The sequence below is a fragment of the Bombus flavifrons genome, chromosome 10, assembly GCF_040668555.2.
Source record: "Bombus flavifrons isolate JBK064 chromosome 10, iyBomFlav1_principal, whole genome shotgun sequence".
NCBI lineage: Eukaryota > Metazoa > Arthropoda > Insecta > Hymenoptera > Apidae > Bombus > Bombus flavifrons.
In genome coordinates, this window is record NC_138451.1 from 13,124,273 (window position 1) to 13,141,195 (window position 16,923).

The 16,923-nt window shown below is 38.0% G+C and overlaps 1 protein-coding gene across 4 annotated transcripts in view; it reads right to left on the reverse strand.

The window, feature by feature from the left end:
• The window catches only part of Sol1 (CUB domain-containing protein Sol1), a 549,725-nt gene that overhangs the window by 422,907 nt on the left and 109,895 nt on the right, over positions 1 to 16,923 (reverse strand). For all 4 annotated transcript variants that reach the window (XM_069121832.1, XM_069121834.1, XM_069121833.1 and 1 more), the window contains one exon: positions 2,781 to 2,961. In XM_069121832.1, the coding sequence (XP_068977933.1) occupies positions 2,781 to 2,961 (181 nt within the window). The remainder of the gene's footprint in view (positions 1 to 2,780; positions 2,962 to 16,923) is intronic.

Here is a 16,923-nt window from a genome sequence, read left to right on the forward strand (position 1 = left end):
ATACAAATTGAACGTAACCGGTCATATCTTAGAAACGTGATCTGGCTGGCTAAACTGAAAATTGTCTAAATTTGTACACGTGCTAGATATGCTTAATTTTGTTGAAGCAACCGCTCAATTTTGATTCGGCTGATGCGATATACGCAAAGTATATATTGTATTTGCATCGCTGATCAAAAACTATACGTATGCATAAATTATAGAAATATAATTGGTTTTGGTAAAGAGGGCATTTACGTTATGTATAGCTGGAAATATGCTAATTCAAATGCTAATGCGAATTAACGGGAGTGTAAATAGCGAGATATAACGACGTAAACGACACAATTGATACACATTATTTGGATTAAAGCGAGGCTAAAAAAGCTGAAGCTTTATATACAGGCTGTGTGTATAGCCTGCGCGAGCACTCGCATAGTAATGGTCGATTAAAGGATGGAAGGATGAACTTCCCGAGTCAGATATTATTTTGGAAAACCGGGACAGAACTCTTAAGCAAACACGGTTTCGTAAACTACCTCTTTCAGCGATCCGACCACTTTTAAATCAAACAAAAAGACCATGTTGTTTGGCCACTGCTTGCCTACTTTCATTGAGACTTTAGAAACTTCGAAAATCCTCCTATATATAAGAACTCCAATTGATAACTACTTAAAAAGTAAGTGCTGCAAAGATATATATTTATTAAAAAAAAGGGGGGGGGGGGGAATTAGCAGCGTGTACCTAACGAAGCAACGTAAAATTTACCTATTAAAAAATCCATGATTTTCATTATTGTTTAACACTTTCCCCATATTAGTCTGAAATTTTTTCCCGGCAAAATATTTTTAGTTTTAAGCTGAAGAATTAATCAAATTCCCTACAGATATCGCCTGTATTGAACTGTCTCCTATATAAATGATTCTAAAGGCTTCGAAAAAGATGGTAGTTCAAAGGCGTCTAATCGGCCCGGTGAATCAGTCATTAGTAAAGACTCGTTACTTCCGAACTAAACTGTCTCAGGTTTTAGAGCACCCTTTTTACTGTCTGAGCAAATGATGCGTTTCTTCAGCCTGTCCAGCAGTTCAGGTTTTTCACAATGGTTCGATTTAATGATAAAAGAACATATAAAGATACATATAACCGTATGCGTACTCTACCAAACTAAGAACAAGATTTTCTTCTGAATAGTGTCTTTATGTTGGCTATAAAAATAATATCGTATTGCTGTCAGCCCTTCCTTTATGCGACTCGGTGACTATGGATAACTTTATTACAAATTTCAAATATTTAATTCGTACAATTGCTTCAAACGATTATATTCAATTGTTGAACATTCCTCTTACAAATATTAATCTAATCCGACGGAGAATATTCAATTTCATTCCTGTTAGTATAATAGGTAATTTTACAATTATTAATCGGATTCAAGAATACTTCACTCGTTTGTAATTATTGTAGGTACGGGATAATGTAATTTATATGAAGCCATATATACGTATTTCCCAAAATGTTGTATTTCCATAGAATTATTATATTATCTGCTAATAAGAGAAAGATAATGTTTTTATTTAAATTACATACACATCTGGTACGTTAAATATTAGTTGAAAAGAGCCAATAGTAGTTGCAAACAATGAACATTGAAAACCTAAACGAGAGACCCTTTAATTACATTTAACTCGGCAGTTACAAATGTTTTGCTTCCGCGAAAACTTTAACCGTGACATAAAACAGACTTGCTCGGAGGCATATCAAATGAAATGAATATTTGGTACGTGCTATAGCGAGTTTCAAGTTGTTGAGATAATATTAAGAGAAAATACTCAGATAAGGAAATTGTCGTTCGCAAGATTTAATAAGAACTGTTCACAGACCTCGAATTTTTTATTCGTACAACTCCAATTAAGTTAGATGCAAGAATATTCAGTTACAAATAATTTAATTTTAATTACAAAAAACTTTCGTAAATTTCGCGCAACGAAGATGTTCTTAATTTTAAGATTATTCCATTTTTCATCAAATAAACTGTCACGTGCATACATTATTGCGACCAGCATAATTTAGCATACGAATCGCTGTTACATCTGGATCGCCATGAAATCGTGTCTTTTGCCCAATAATTTATTCAAAATTCCCAGTCCCTACCTTCTGTAACTTCCATCTGCACGAAATGTATGTATAATGCAAGTTCTAGTCCCGACTTCACGTAGCTTTTTTCAGAAAGGAAACTCGAAGTACCACCGCATCGTACGTTCAGAGTACGATATGATAATTCGTATTTACGTTATCAATTTTAAAACAAATATTTTGACAAGATTGATCAAAAGCGGACAATTGATTTAATTGAAAGCGAAGTATCAATTACTTAATGGTATTTATGCGATGAAATAAGTTATACTCCGTTAAGTTCTGTATCAACTATAATAGGTAAAATGTAGGTGAAATAGGTACTTCTTTTCCTTTCTCATTCTTTAAGAAAAACTGTACACGGAGAACTAATTTCTTTAATGCAAGATAAAATAAAGAGGAAGTTTTATTTATTTTGACTAACTTATATATTTGCAAGATAGATAATTGAATTTGTCGTTGTATTTATTGAATATTATATTAGAATGTAATAACGTAGTGTAATGTGATAGTAATCGAATAATTTAAAAAGGAACATTAGGTCAACGAAAGAAAGACACGATACATCTTCATATTCTTATTGAATCCGCGTATCTCGCAACATACGTTGCATTTATATTGTAAATTCAGATGCATCGTATATTTAAAGTGATTTAAATAATAGTACTCACTCGGATCGAATACGACGGATATTGAAATGATGAAACGTCAGCTTGACGATTTCGTCGGGTTGACCGATAAACGTGTAAAGCAGGCAATCGATATTTGACGGATATCGTTTGGGATAATAAGGGGATGTGAACGTGCCACCTTGAGGTTTGTCCGAGCTGCTGTAGACGACGCAAGAGCAACCTGCAACAGATATTTCGTAATCATTGCATTAACGTAAACGATCAAAATAGCACATAGAAATACAAAATCCATATAATCCGGATAAATATGTCTTTACCCTAAATCTTTACCCTAATGGGTACATAAGATTTATAACAAAGGAAATACGATAAGAGAAACAGAAAAGTCTATCAGGTCTGTAAGTATGAAACCGGAATTTGCATATAGATGGCCCTAGCTGATAATGTAGTTATCACTAAACTGCGTCATTGATACCAAAAGTCTTTGTTGACATCTCACAAACATTTTCGACTCAGAACAATACAAGTTTCATACAACAGCATCGTTTGTAATAGCGTTGAACATATCAAATTTTGTGCCTGGAAACTACGATTTGCGGACAGCATTGATTTTCTGTTACTATTTGAAGAAAAGTGCTGCAGAATCGCATCGAATGCTTGTCGAAGCTTACGGTGAGCACGCTCTTGGTAAATCACGGTGCTTTGAGTGGTTTAAAAAATTCAGAAGCGGCAATTTTGACGCGAGGAACGAAGAACGTGGAAGACCACCGAAAAGAAGGGTGTGATCTATTATGAGCTGTTAAAACCTGGCGAAACCGTTAATACTGAGCGCTACCGACAACAAATGATCGATTTGAATCAAGCTTTGCGTGAAAAACGACCAGAATATCAAAAAAGGCGACACAAAGTAATTTTGCTTCGTGATAATGCACCATCGCATACAGCAAAACCGATCAAGGAAACGATCGAAGCGTTCAGTTGGGAAATACTTTCGCACGCGGCTTGCTCACCAGACTTGGCTCCGTCCGATTACTATTTATTTGCATCGACGGGACACGTACTTTCTGACCAGCACTTCACTTCTTACGAAAATGTACGAAAATGGCTCGATGACTGGTTTGCCTCAAAAGAGCGACAGTTTTTTTGGCGTGGCATCCACCAATTGCCAGACAGGTAGGAAAAATGTATAGCTAGCGATGGGCAATACTTCGAATAAAATATTTTTAGTCATTTTCATACAATAAACGTGTACTTCCTATACAACAATTCCGGTTTCATATTTACATACCTGGTATTTCTACGGAACCTACGTGGAACCATAAATTACAATTATCAAACGTTTTGTGACACGCGTATCTTGTGTCAAGTTTTCGGCAAGCGACTTCTAATCATAGTTCGCACTATTCGAAAATACCAATTTCTCGTAGTATACATACGAAATATTACGCTAGATAAAACGACAAGAAAAATTGTTTGACCTCATATAATGTACAAAATTGAAGGTCGTGTAATTTCTCATGTGTGAGTCAAATGTTTCAATCTTTTAAATACCTTTCGTAAATCCATTAACAATAACAATACTAATTTGTTAATACGAACGATTGTGTAACAGAGTGCACTTTTAAATCCTCTGGCAAGTAAAATATACTTGTACAAAAATAAAAAAGAGTAAAATATCCGGTATGTGTATGTAGACTTTCCTGGCTGGCTGTGGAAGTAGATAGTTCGATATTACGCATATTGTATAACGTGCAATAAAATGGAAATCGTGGGAGAATTTTTAATACTATGCATACGTGAAAGGAATCGAACAAAGATATTCCACGGTAATGAAATCCACCATCTGACAGTATGCCAAAAGTAACGCTTCGGTCTAAAGTCCGAAACTTTTCTTATTCCCAAAATGAACTCGTCACTTTTCCCATCGATCTTACCCCCCGCTCTTATACCCTCGCCACTAGTATAGAATCGACCCTACGTCAATCTCGAAGAATCAAATTAAAGTTTGACTTCTCTGTGAGGAAACGTACCGCAAGAGACCCGTAACTTTTCTGCGAAACTTTCAGCAACAAAATCACTGATTGCCCGGACAGATGGTTCAGTGGTTAATGATCGATCGCGAGAAGTCGCGTTAGCCACGTTGGACCGGCGGTTGCATTTCCTATTTAGAGATTGCGTCCAACGATCCAAGTCAATAATCTCTGCGGACGAAGCTACGAAAGAATTTCCGTTATCTGTCAAAGCGTTAAGCTCGCATCGCAACAGCGATTTAATTTCCTGTTGCACCATTTTCTTCTACCTTAGCTAGACTAAAGCAGGCTCAACGTCCTTGCTTTGCAGACGAATCGACAAAGAGTGCGCGAAATCGGGTGTTTTTTCAGTTAAATAACTGAGCGACGCTTGAACTGTTATTGTTGTTATTGTTGTTATTGTTGTTATTGTTGTTATTGTTGTTATTGTTGTTATTGTTGTTATTGTTGTTATTGTTGTTATTGTTGTTATTGTTGTTATTGTTGTTATTGTTGTTATTGTTGTTATTGTTGTTATTGTTGTTATTGTTGTTATTGTTGTTATTGTTGTTATTGTTGTTATTGTTGTTATTGTTGTTATTGTTGTTATTGTTGTTATTGTTGTTATTGTTGTTATTGTTGTTATTGTTGTTATTGTTGTTATTGTTGTTATTGTTGTTATTGTTGTTATTGTTGTTATTGTTGTTATTGTTGTTATTGTTGTTATTGTTGTTATTGTTGTTATTGTTGTTATTGTTGTTATTGTTGTTATTGTTGTTATTGTTGTTATTGTTGTTATTGTTGTTATTGTTGTTATTGTTGTTATTGTTGTTATTGTTGTTATTGTTGTTATTGTTGTTATTGTTGTTATTGTTGTTATTGTTGTTATTGTTGTTATTGTTGTTATTGTTGTTATTGTTGTTATTAAGCAGTCTTTCTTGGATTTAGGCGTTTAAAATACTACAGTTGTTAGTACTACGAGATAACACTATATAAAAATTACGTACTTTTCTCTACAGTCTTAACTTTACCTCCTCGAAATTCTTGCTTTTCTTTCGCGGCATAAAAGGATTTTGATACTGTGAGAAGATGTTTGACATCCAGTCAAATCGGGATATCATGTACACTAACAATACCTTCTTCATGTTTTGTTCAAAGTGTAAATATACTTTTTAATGATTGACAAATACAATTGGATCGGAAATGATCCGAAGGATGTAGCAGGATTAAAGTATACGAGTATCAACAACAGTATGAAACGTCTTTCTAAACATATAGTGATTACATCAAGAAAATAATTATCTACGAGGTATCTTTAAATCGTAATTTCGAACACCGTCTGAACGTCATGTACACCTCTTAGACATTTTTAAGACGAAGACTTGCAATTAATATTTTGCCAATATCAACAAAAAGAACGCTTCGGACGACATTCAATTTGATCAATGAATTACACGTAATAGTTTGTTAATCTTCGAACGTTCAATAAGCTAATAGATCTCGTCTCCGCATTTCTCTTCCGTGATATTACTCCGTCGAACAATATTTCTCTATCAGTTTATCGATTTTCATTGTGGTTCATATAAGATAGTTATCGGATAAGCCAGAAAAACCATATCAAAGTTCATGGTCCAGTGTTATCAACTGTATACCGGTCGAGCAAGATAGAAGGCCGCTTTGGTGCGACCCACGAAATGTGGGTCATTACGAAGGCTCGTCGATACGGGTGCAATAATTTATCCGCAACAATATCACCGACCGTCTCTGCGATTAGTTCGCGTCGACCAGTTGGAGAGCGCAGTTCCGTTGATTATTTCCGCGAACGTGATCCATTACGAAGCGTACAATTCGTTCAAGAGAACACGATTAAATCCCAGTGCGCCGATTTAGAAGAATCCCATTCTAATAGGATCGATTGATTAGTGATAGGATCAAGATCAGTGTGTACTTACAAACACGATTCAAAACCAATCATCCAAGGTTCGCTTCGGAAGTTTCGAATACGACTCATGAGATATAACGGTTCGTTTATTGTAGCATATTTCTTATTTTGCACTTCGAATGTCTAAAATAAAATCAAACGATGCCCACTGAAACTTAATCAACAATAAAGAAAATTGCAAATGGTATTGGTACAGAAATGATTAACATTGATGAATCAGAAACGAATTTTGTTTTCTGATTATAATCGTTTGTCGTCGTATGGAAAATGTTATACAAAACTGTTCGAAATACAGTGGCGGACAGAAGAAGATTTAAAATTCATACTTGTCTATAATAGCTACACTACACATCGTTACTGACTTTGTACTAAACATTTTTTACCATACTGATAGCACTCATATATATGTATAGGATTTATTTATTCAGAAATATTAGAAATTAGGGTTTCCAATGATTTCTACCCTAAATGATAAGTTTATTGATAGATGGGTCTATTTACAATGAATTAAACAGCAAACGATGGTTATCTGACATGAACTAAATACAGTAATATGCAGTATAACTAAGACAACTAAATGGATAATTCACAACTCACAACTAATAGTTTACAACTCATAACAACTTGGCAACTCAACTCTCGACTCCTCACAACTCGACTCTTAGTTAACGACTGCCTGTTAATTCCTCTTTCTTCCTTAAGCATCCCTTTGTCTTTTCTCATAGCCCCACCACGTACGTGTTCCGTAACCTTCCACGGTCATGGTCACGTAGACCTTCTTCCCCCTAACTATTCGACTGAAGGATCGACAACACATTGGTGGACCGCTCGTTCCATTGAAGTTTCCAGACTCTTTTGGCTTGTCGGCACTTAGGCTTTCTCGCAACATTGTTTATGGTTCACCCGATATTTCTTAGGCAATCTGTCCACGATACTATACGTATAGATTACATATATTCATAATTTAATGGTTCTTGTCAGATATAATTCTACTTTCTAAACGGAATGTTTTTGTACGTTGAATGTTTCGGCTTACCCTTACTTTTGTCCACCACTGTACTTACAGGAGGATCGAATCTAAGTGGCCAATCTTCGAACCCACCTGTGCAAGGTACTTAAGCCCATCGATAGGCCAATTGCTCGAAAAACACCGAATACGAAGAATTCGTCCAATACGGCGGATGTCGCGTTTCAGGTGACGCGTATTAATCGTGCCTCGTAGTCCTACAGTTTCAGAAGAGTTTCAGTAAATTAGCAAAAACCGAGTTCCTAATTTGGCTTCTCTTCTTTCCCGCTTTGCTTAATGACGGCTGCGCGCTCTCCTCTTTTCCTTCGTCCCTGTGTTCTCGCATCTCTTTACCCGTCGCCGTTCCTCTTTATTTTCTCATTTCCTCTATTTTCTTGCCTTCACTTTGGTCTCTCTTCCGCCGCCCCTTGCGAACCCTCTTGCCACTAAAACGCGACGCAGTTACACCTCGGCTGTACCTGCACGATCGCGTTTGCCCCGACTCGCGATCCATTCAGCGACATCTCCGCTCGCTTTGACGCATCAAATATGAACGGGAGACGCGTACTCCCGCGTTATAAAATACACGCCGCCCGGAATTTATCAACGTCGCGACCCACGCTCTTTTCGTTTCGCACGGCGAATTTCAAAGCGCACTCTGTGATCCCACCTGTCTGCCATCGACGTTCCCCAAGGCTTTGTTTAAAGGTCGACTTTGCTGAAAGGTCGACTACCGTTCGACAGTCAGTCAAAATGATCAATTGTGGAGAAGTAGTGGCTGTGCCTCACGATAAATCATATTACTGCGGGTAAACCGTCCCTGTTTTATGAAACGTATATTTAGTAGCTACATAAAAGGAGAAATTGATGGAATATACGATATGAAAAAGTCGACTTTTTAGCATATTTATAAAAGAATTGATCATTTGAAATTCCAGGTTCGCCTTGAGGCAACGAATTGGAATGTTTAAGAAAAATAATGTTCACGAATAAACGCAATTATTTCTGTTGAAGTAATTACATCAAAAGAAAATCTACATCTTCTCTTTTATTTACCAAATGTCCAGCTGGACAAATTGCAAAGCACAAATTAAGTAATAATAAAAAAAATCTTTGCTTTTGTATATTCGTGGCCTGGAGACCGCTGTTACGATGAGAATAGAATTTAGTGAAACAAGAAATTCATAATAAAGAGAGGTCCATATTATTATGCCCTTGAATATAAATTATGTTTTGGGTTACGATGTCTAGAAACAAAAGAGCTATAAGTAGATTTCTATTGCTGTTTCTTGTAGCCTTCAGTTAGAACCACAAGGTTAACTTTTTGGTAATGTCCTTTGCTGTAAATATATGAACCTGCTCCCTATCATGGCTTTTTCTATTGTATTGTAACATTGCAAGAGTGAGGATCTGGATCAACATACACTATACACTATACTTGTACTTATACATTATATCTATACTTGTACCTTTGTTTATTTCAATATATTTTTCTATTACAAATTCATCCACTCGTTCTTCTATCAGTCCACCTGAACAATTTCCATAAATAAACCGCGAGGACAGAATACCGGAAATTTGAAATTAATTTTCACGCTATATTATATACTTATAGGAGATATATCGCACGTGCGGTGACTCACATATATATAAAGAAAAGTAAATAACACGGTACAGAGTATAGTCTCTTAATTGTTCATATTTCCCTGTAAGCTGCTGTAAAATCGCCGGGGAAGATCATTGTTTGGTCACGTTCAGTCGTGCTGACTCGAGGATTTTCTAGCCGATGCTATTTATAACCGAATGACATGTAAGGCTAATGGGCAAAAAGTGGGCTACTCCTCTGAGAAAGTGCAAGCATTTAAAACAGGATACAGTATGTGGTGTCTATCAATTTTCTTTATGACGTAAATTTTAATGGGCGATAATGATGTTCATAAACTAGGTCTTTTGTTTCAAGCGGATACGTTCTACGTTAGATTTATAACTTCGCGACTATCGTTTTAAAAATCATTCATCACCAGAGGAAATCTAGCGAGTCACAGAGGCATGTATCTGTACAAAAAATAAGAGACAAATGGACCTGGTAAGATATCTCCAACTCTGAATCAATGTTATGCAGTCAATTAAACGAATAAGGGGGAATAAAGAAGGGTACTTAAGTCGAAAATTCTACGCGTGATCGCGTAGCGATTCTGGCGTGCCGTCAAGTAAGTTGTCATACTTAATTATCAGATTAAAAACAGAGAGCACTTTTGAAACAAACATAGGTGCATTTCGAATCTTAAAGGGAAAACATCCGGAAAAGGATCAGGTTTATTCCTATCAATATTATCGCGTTTATTCGATGTATCGCGCGATCATAATCTTCTAATTACCATCGTAAACAGAAACATAATATAAATCGGAATACGACCTACATAAATGGAGTGAGACGCACGCTCATAACATAAAATTTTGCTCGTTAAAGTTTCTACGAGGTGGCAACATGTAAAACGTGATTCCAATAAACGGATGGTTGACCCATTCCACGCCACAATAAACCACGATATTAATTCCCGGAAGGCGTTATCCAAGTTCGAAGCTATCTTTTTCGTGTGACTTCGCCACGGCTCTCTCTCTCTTTCTCTTTCTCTTTCTCCAAGTAATTTACGAGGCAGCACAGTCGCATTAAGACGCCCACAGCTGGTGGCCACGGTTTGTATCTCTGCAATCTCTTTCCGTTCTCCGCGAGAGCCGCCACGATCCCACGAGCATTATATCGTAGCTCGAGAACCCTCGCAGGTGATTCACGGATCGCTGATACTAGCGCGCCGATCCGCGCCAGCCAGATCTTGCCCGCTGATAGTCTAGTCGGTACATGGTTATGTACAAACCGGGGCGGCGTACATAAGCTTCGAAACATATCACCAAGTTCGGAGAAGACACTAGAAATCACTTAGCGGTCGATCGCAGCGCTGGCAACTAAGCTAGCGACGAGTTGACTTTTCAAGATCGTCGACTGACACCGCAAGCCGAGTGATCCCACGACTCGCGAAATCCGCGTGTTTTCACCGTAGACTCGCGGAAGACACCGATGCCCTGTTGAGACGAATGCGGCATTTGAAATGGGCGTAGTGTGAAAAATACGAGTGAGAGCGCGTGAGTGCGGAAGAACGAGCGGAGGAATTAGCTGCGGCAAGTCAAGCGTTTAGAAGATACCCTATGTTCTTATATACAATAGATCTTCGCTGCTGTTAGACCACTAGAATGTCCGGTAATTAGTATGCAACGGACGTTCACGGAAAGTAGACAGAACGGCGATACACTCGACGATAATATCGGAGCAACGTCAGTTCGCGTGACAAGTCCCGCTCGGCCACCAGTTCCATTCGGGATAACATTCGAAGCCTTGATGCTGGTCACGACTTTTGTCATTGCTTGGCACGCGAGCGTCATAAATGGGCGTAGTCAAAGTTGGCGTGATGAAGCAGCTTATCTATCTCCGGTTCGAAATCTCTCGCGCGATGCAGCGGAGCCAGACATCCGCTGAAAGCTCCGCGCTACTCTCAGATCACGCGATTACCCCGTGGACATAGAAAAGCTTCTGTTAAAGGCTGATGGATAAAGAGAAGGAGAAAGAGGGAAAAGAAAAAAAAAACTGCAGGGCTCAGGGAAGAAGGAAAGTGGAGCTGAAGAGAGGAATATCAGTTCGAAAAGTAAAACACCAGGCTAACAAGGAAACTATATACGGCGTCTGTATCGTGTTTCAATAAAAGTTTGAAACGAAGAACCTACGATCTATATTTCCACCTAGAGTCCTCCGGAGCGCATCGACAACGAAGGTAACACGAACAAAGGTTCTGCGACTATACGTTGTAAGGTAATTGTGTACTGGATCTGTCAAACGATCTTGCAAGTCGTCAGTCAACGACACCCAACACTGATTGCTATCTCCAGTGATCGAAATACGATACAACGCGATCGTTGCAGTATTACATACTCCGGAGATATGAGCATGACGAATGAAATCGAGCCCCGAAAACCCACTAGAGCCCGATGAGTTTCAGTTTCCAGAAGGTAAGTATACACGCGATTCGAAACGCCTGATCCGTATCGTGCAATTACGGTGAATGCAGTTTCGTTGTTGACTCGGACTCGATTCTCTATTATTTGCAAGCCTTGGAATGGGGAAATTAATTCGTTGTTAAATACTACTTACATTGTTATCGACTCTGTAATTGATCGATTAGCAGAGTGTGCAGTTCGTCTCTGCTTAAATGAAGTAGAGAGACGTATGGAAGTAATTATTGACGCGACGCGGCGGCGATATCTGCCCCTTGGTTATTTGCACGAGGCGAGCATATTTTCGTTAATCAATGACCGTATCGATGCGACAGGCGTGGGGAATGTTAATTGCATTGTCCTGCAACGAGAAGCTATATCCATAGAATCGTATCGCGTACAAATAAAAATGAAAATGATTATACGTAAGTTATTTCTGCGCATTTTGCTGCATTATACTTGTTGATATAATTAGCATGCTCGTTTCATGTCGCGTAACATAAATATATACGCTCGAGATGGAAAATATTTGAATTTAATTCATTGGAAGACATTCAATTTGGATTATGAATGTTATGAACTATAAGCATAACACGGAAATTATTACGCGTATAATTGCTAGTTGAGGGATTTGAATGCGATTACGGCAATGTGCTTTTGTACGTATCGTTCGTATGTACGAAAGGCAAAATACGGCAAGAATAATGTGTCGCGTTAATCGGAATGTGCGAATTAAAGAAAACAATTGAATAAAGAAGCAGTTGATGATATAGAAGAAACGTACAACATATAATTAGTAAGAGAAAATTTTGTTTAAAATTTAATGGCGATAACGAACCACGAACATAAACATAAGATAAAATAAAACATACAACATAAAAGTAGAATAATCTACGAAAACATAAATTGTTTGTTTCTTTTTAAATTGCTCAGGAATTATTCGAGGGAACAAAATTATAATGTAAATTCAAGGAGAACGATCTTAAATAATATCGTTTTAACCATATTCGCTGAAATTAAATGGCGTAAAAAAAAAAAAAAGAATTGAATTTCTCCTGCGGATTGTATAAAATCGAAACCGTATAGAAACAGATTCGTATAAAAACAAAATTGGACAATTGTACACTTTCTCATACCCCTAACAAAATTGCACGTGAAACCATCGCGTAAATTTTCCTACGTTTGCAAAGTCTTCTATTCACAATTACGTGACTTCATAAAAGAGCGTCGTAGTTACGTAGCTCGCGATTAGAGAAAGAAATTACACGAATCTCGATCCAACTTGTCGAATAAATCTTGCAATAGTTCCTGTTAGGTTATCTGACCTGAGATAAGCTACCTTCCTTTCCGGAAACATCCGAAAGGTGGTAAACGGAATAACGAACAATTTTCCAGCGAATCCTCTCTTGGCAGGATCCCAACGAGCATCTATTTCATTACCCGGGATCGGGATGAAACTTGAAAATTTCGGTGGATATAACAGCGAGAAGACCGTGACGTATCGTGAAGCGGCGAAGAAGCGTAAGACTGGCAAAAAGCTAAGGCACGTTCGCCGAGGTATCGATTCAGAGCAGCTGCCACGACTATTCCTTTGAGAATCGATGCCACGAAATAGACGAGGCTAAGTGGGCGCGAGATAAATTGAGAATAATACCTCCCCTATTCCGTGCACCTTCTTGCCACGTGCCGTTTTTACGAGATCAAGCCTTTCGCCACGATCCTTCGACACTGCCGTTTCCGTAACATCTGCTCGCGACGATTATTCTTGGACATTTTTCACTGTACAGTCCGCTCGAATTACCGAGAAAACTCGCGCGACACTCTTGCAACGTATCGTTGCACGCATACTAATACCAGAAGAAGTCGCTGTTATTCTCGTTGCTGAGCGAAGACCTCGAAGACTTTCGGAAACGTTTACCTTTAATTAACTTCCCTGCGCCGGTCGCAGGCCGATTACTATTGCGGCCTCTGCTTGTTTTACTTATTTGTCCCCGGTCGTTTGCTCGGATCACCTTCCTTTCGGTCGAGCCAGGAAAGCACGTTTTTAGCTGATCGAATTTCGATCGCTGCGCTGTTTAGTTCGATCGTCTCGTTGTTCAGACCGGTGCTTTATTTCGATCGCTCGTTGTTACTTTGAGATTTGATTTACTCGAGAGGACACCTTATGTGGCAAATTATAATTGCGTATAATTATTTATAATAATTGCTTTTTTACAGAACGGACGCACGTGAGATATTTGAATGTCATAATCGAATTGTTTACGCGAGCAATGTGACGAAGTTTTAATACCTTCAGTTGAAATTAGAAATATAGAAATAGAACAATATCTTGATATCTTTTGCTTCTTTCATTCATTCTTTCATTCTTCATTAAATTACATAATTTTGTATTATTGCGTTACTCGAAATATCAGACTGGAAAGTTGTACTACGTTTAAACAAAATTTCTAAATATTAACAGTAACAATTACAATAGTGAAAATATGTAACAAGGAACTTCCTGACATCAGTAAATAAATCGACATTCATAGTCTGCGTAAAAATACGAATCGGTGATATTAACAGGTGTATGTTCAGTCCAAGTTATTTCAGTATCCAGTCATTAGCCTATTTCAACTATTTAACGTCACTACTGCGACTATAAATCGTTCAGACGGAAAAGGACGAAGGAAATGGACAATAGAATCACGCGAGGATCTGGCCGACTGAACGCGATAAAGAGCCAAAACTGTATATAAAAATCTCTCGTGAAATTTATGATATCGCCGGACAGGTTCAATTGTTTTGGCAAAAAAAAAAGTGAACGGCGATGCACCGTACTTCCGCCACGGTTTGCTTGACCGCATTTATTTCGGCAACTGTGGCACCAACAAAAGTTAAAAAAAAGAAAAGAAAGAGAAAGAAACAATAAAACGAGGAAGAGAAATAAAAAGAAGAAAGACTTGTTATTTGTTTCGTAAACAATAGCCTTCCGGCCTTAATCGCGATTGCACATTGTTATTCACTATTTCACGGTATCGTTCGAAACTACTCGGGCAGAAGAATACAAAGAAAAATATAGAGGGCCGAACGATATTACGTAGACCGACGATAATGACATATTACTGTGCACGTAAAAATGACACACTATTGTCGAAAACGAGTAATCGTCGGTGATGAGTCTGGAGTCCACGGGTCAAGACTCACATCCCGACCGACTACCTTGAGAATTAGTTATCGATATACTGCGAATTTTTATGCATTTATGAAACAAGTATGTACATAACACAAAATATCGGAAATATAGAGTACTCACTATAATATTGAGTAACTAATACAATCTTCTATCTAGGTTCTATTTTTCTAATTATCGTTATAAAAATATGAACTTTTACAAATATTTGCAGTTTCTTCATCAGACAGGATGAAACAACAAAAAAGATCAGTCGCTTTGCGAGTGACGCGAATCGTATTTTCGAGCTCTCGACATGACGAGTCTTAGTCAAGTGTAAGTTTTTTTTTATTATTTAATTTATACGTTACAATTTGTCCAGTTGGACATTTGGTAAATTTTTCTAACTCAAAGTATAAGTTGAGACGAAAATTCTTATAAACACGGTAGAAGAAACGATATTCGTTTACCTAATTTCGCTAAAAGTCGAAAATTCGCGTTTTTCTGCGCTGTGTGAATTCCATTGCGTAACAACGGCGACTAATTCTTCGCGAATCGAATCTGCGGCAGAGTGAAGCGTTCGTTTGACAGATTTCGCGGCATGCAGAGATCATCAATCTAGGAGCAGGTGGTCGCACTATCCACGAACAGATTAGGAAAAATTTATACGTCGGGCAGCACTACTGTTTTTTCTTCCATTGACTGGGATTTGCGCGCGACGTTCAACGGGTCGAATATATTTTTCTTCGTTATTTTGGATGCGTGTGTGTGTTTTTTTTCCCCCAGCCACGAACATACACGGTGGCAGCATTGGGAAGATATTTATTCATGAATCCGAAATTACACTGTAGCCGCGACGCTTCCGTTTCACACGATCGGTTGCGCCACGTCGCGGCCCGGCGAAAGTTACACGAACCCGGCACAGTCCCTCATATTTCATGGTTTTTCCGCACTGTTTTCCCCCTCTCCCCCGCCACGATGCAAATGTTAAGTATATTTGAATTGCAAAACGCGAGGCGCACGTTTAAATAAAAAGCAAAGATCGCGCGTTTCGTAAAGATCGAACACGGTTGATCACGCTCCACATGGCCGTTTATCGTTTCCGTGTTTGTTTACGAATACGCCACTTTGTGCCCGTTTCGTTCAGTGTAAACTGCAGCGAAGCTAAAAGTATGTTTGAATTCTGGCAAAACATAGGAAATGTATTAATTCATCTGTATAAATAAAGTGCACTTAGTTGGCTGTTTGGAATTACGAGGAAATAAGTAACGCTTTTACGTATTTTTATCGGTACCAGCGATGTACGGATCTATAACTCGTTTCGTTCAATACTTACAAGAAAATATGTCTGCCAGGAATTGTACAAACATTCTTGCGGTGTACAAGTTTTCGAAGAGATAAATGTCGACGAAAATGTCGATTTGAGAAATTAACGTTTTTTGAACGTACGTAATAGAGGCATTCTATGTACCAACAGCTATCTATCTATAAATTTTATAAAATTTTTATAAAATTTCTGTTACGAGGACAATGATATAGAGTAATTAATTCTTTTGGTAATTCTAAATCACTTATAAAATTAAAGATGCAAACTTGATAATTTAAATAGCCACGCGTAAAACTAACTTTCATACTTTTGCTCCAGCAACAGTCAAAGAAGAGATAGTACGTAAAAAAAGACATCCGATAAATCAATTCGCTCCGTATTGTCCACTGTCAAATGGACAACGAATACAATGGCATCCTCTCATAAATGCTTAATCTACATGTAGTAGAGCTGCACAGGCTTCCAGCAGCTACATCAAAATTCGAAGCGTCCATTCTTCACTACGTTTAATATTGACAGAATACATTTGCAACATCGAGCTCCGGAGATGCAGTTCAATAGTTTATGTTTCTCTGAATCACCCAACCGTTCTAGGGTTAAAGACAGATATTGACTGAACCAGTGGACAGCGTCCTCTATGGACCATCCAGATATTTCCTGCATTTTGTACAGCGGCGCTCTCGAGCGGAAAACTTTTCACGTA